The sequence below is a fragment of the Manacus vitellinus genome, unplaced genomic scaffold (assembly GCF_001715985.3).
Source record: "Manacus vitellinus isolate BGI_N305 unplaced genomic scaffold, ASM171598v3 scaffold_148_pilon, whole genome shotgun sequence".
NCBI lineage: Eukaryota > Metazoa > Chordata > Aves > Passeriformes > Pipridae > Manacus > Manacus vitellinus.
This window is the reverse complement of record NW_021939057.1, coordinates 160,535-163,030: the sequence shown is the minus strand read 5'-3', so window position 1 is coordinate 163,030 and position 2,496 is coordinate 160,535. Positions and strand designations below refer to the sequence as shown.

The 2,496-nt window shown below is 66.3% G+C and overlaps 1 protein-coding gene across 1 annotated transcript; it reads right to left on the bottom strand.

Annotated features, from left to right (window-relative positions):
• Window positions 1-386: 386 nt before the first annotated feature.
• Window positions 387-2,450, bottom strand: BAZ2A (bromodomain adjacent to zinc finger domain 2A). The gene is made up of 7 exons (XM_029958188.1): window positions 2,364-2,450; window positions 2,190-2,255; window positions 1,891-2,082; window positions 1,555-1,809; window positions 953-1,167; window positions 776-850; window positions 387-582 (listed from the first exon to the last, which is right to left on the bottom strand). Exons 1-7 carry the CDS (start codon window positions 2,448-2,450, stop codon window positions 387-389), a joined length of 1,086 nt encoding a protein of 361 aa, XP_029814048.1.
• Window positions 2,451-2,496: the final 46 nt, after the last annotated feature.

The following is a 2,496-nucleotide window of genomic DNA, read 5'->3' as shown; positions in this document are numbered from 1 at the left end:
TGAGATGTGGGGTCCTCTCCCGGCCGGGAGAACCCCCRAAAGCCCCTTCCCCGCTCACCCTCCGCGCCCTCCACGAAGATGCCGCCCAGGTGGGGCAGGACCCAGTAGCGCCGCCGGTACCGGTCCTGGCCCAGGGAAGCCGCTCGCAGCGTCTGGGAGGAATGGAGCAGCTTCTTGCGGAAGAACATCTGCCTCTGTGGGGAGAGTGGGGGGCGGTGAGGGGGCTGCAGCCCCCCAGCAGGGCTGAACCCCCAGCCCTCCACCACCCCAACCTCACCTTGGCCAACTTCTCGATCTGCCGCTCCAGCTCCGGGACGCTGGACGCGGACGTGTCGGCCTGGGGAAGGGATGGATCCGTCAGGGAGAGACCCCCAAGAGTGGCATCCCTACCTCTGTCCCCCAACCCCGAACCACCCCACCTCCTCCTCCCGGCGGGATCTCCGTCCCCGGCTCTCCTCCTCCTCCTCCATCTCCAGGCCCGTGTCCTCGGTCAGGCGGGAGCTGCGCCGGCGCCGTCCGTCCTCCAGGCCCGTGATCTCCGACTCGGGTCGGCCCGTCTTCTTGGCCAGGGCGACCTTCAGCCTGCCAGGACACAGCGGAGCTGTTTGACTCCTGTCCCTCTGCCCACCCCCACTGCCCCAGAGGCACCTGCTCACACCCCACCGCTGGCAATGCCACCCCGAGACCCCTCAGCGCCGGACGGGGGGTCACAGGTGGGGGTCTCAGTGCCCCCTCCCAGCCACACGCCCTGGGGGTGCAGCCCCTCCCCACCCACCTGCGCAGGCGGCCCTCGATGATCCACTTGTTCTTCCTGTAGTTGGACATGTTCTCCAGGGTCTTGTCGATCTCACTGCAAGGACAGGGCGGGGTGGCTGCGATGGGCAGCTCTGGGGGGGCAGCGGGGCCCGCTCCAGGGGGCCAGAGGATGTTGGTGCCCCCCACCCAGGCTCACCTGATGATGAGGGCACTGCTGTTGAGCTCGTTCACCAGGAAGACCAGGATGGCAGCTTTCCACTCCGGGGGCAGCGCCTGGAAGGGTTTGGTGCGCAGCCCCTCGCACAGCTCCGCGCCCGCCCCGCGCGCCATCAGGAAGCAGCGCAGGACCTCGGACACGGTGTCCCGGTTCAGGCTGATCTCCGACACCTTCTCCCCCAGGATCTTCAGGGACTGGGGAGAGCAGAGCGGGAGGGGTTGGGGAGTCACTTCCTGTCCCCACGGGGGATTTGCCAGGAGGGGGGGAAGGCAGGACCCCACGGCTGGGAAAATCAGGCCAGGAACCCAAGTGGGAGCAAACCCAGGGGTGTCCCAGGCAGGGTCTCTGCAGCAGGTGAGATCTGAGGGCACCCCAAGGGCTGCTGGGGGTCAGGAGCTGGCTGGGCACAGGGGGCTGCAGTGAGAGCAGCACCTCCCAAATCCAGGCTCCCCTTCCTGACAACACCAGTCAGGGAAGGGGGAAAAGGGGAAGGGGAGAAACGGAAAGAGGAGAGAGAAAAAAGAAAAGAGAGGGGCAGAGAAGGAAAGGGAAGGGGAAAGGGCAGGTAAGGGCCGTCTCACCTGGCAGTAGGGGGGCAGCCCGGGGTCGTAGATGGCTGCCTGCAGCAGCCTCACCAGCAGGTCCTGCAGCTGCCCGGCCCCGGCGCCCACCCCCAGCAGCCCCTCCTGCAGCGCGCCCAGCGTGGGCACGTCCCGCGTGGGGTCCAGGCCCAGCACTTTGCCATAGCTCTGCAGGAACTCCACGACTGTCAGGCAGTCGGAGAAGGCGCGGCTGGGCAGGACGAGCCCCGGGATGCGGGAGAAGGCTGGAAGGGGCTGCGGGGAAGAAGAGGGGGGGGTCAGGGCCAGCCATCGGCTCAGCAGTGTGACCCAACCGAGCCCCCCGGCCCAGCCCACCTGGTGGTCCCCCAGGCACATGTCCTCCGTGGGCTTCTTCATCTCCTCCAGAATGAGCTGCTGCCGCTGCCGCTCCTCCAGGCGCCGCTGGGCCACCAGCCCCTTGTCCGCCTTCCGAGTCCCCTTGCCCTTCTTCTCCTTGGGCCGAGCCTTGTCCTTGCCCTTCTCTGGCTTCCCCTTCTTCTCCTTGGCCTGGGGACACATCACAGATGTGTGGGGAGAAAAGGAAAGGGAGGAAAAATCCATCTTCATCTTCCAGCTCCTCCCTCTCCCGGGTCCCCTTGTACCCACGGACCCACCTTAGGCTTCTTCTTGGTCTCCTTGGCCCTGGGGGCTTTGGCCTCCTGCTTCTGCTTGTTCTTGGCCTGGGGAGATGAGACCCACTTAGAGATCCAGAGACCCCCCCACACAAGGGAGACCCCCACCCCAGACCCGAGGAGCCCCAGCGCCCACCCCGAGCCACACGCTCGCACCTTCCGTCTCATTTTCTTCTTGATTTTACTCATTTTCAGCTTGTCCTCATCGCTGAGCACCTCTGGAGGGGAAGAAAGGAAGGGCATAGATGGACCTGGCACTGAGGTCCCACTGGGGCAGGCTGTGAGGGGC

Excerpts from the sequence above, each read along its gene's own strand:
- BAZ2A (XM_029958188.1), bottom strand. The coding sequence starts at position 2,450 with ATGCCCTTCCTTTCTTCCCCTCCAGAGGTGCTCAGCGATGAGGACAAG. Across the intron at positions 1,810-1,890 it reads TGTGCCTGGGGGACCACCAG|CCCCTTCCAGCCTTCTCCCG; the intron begins GTGGGCTGGGCC and ends TCTTCCCCGCAG. Across the intron at positions 1,168-1,554 it reads GGCTGCCCCCCTACTGCCAG|TCCCTGAAGATCCTGGGGGA; the intron begins GTGAGACGGCCC and ends TGCTCTCCCCAG.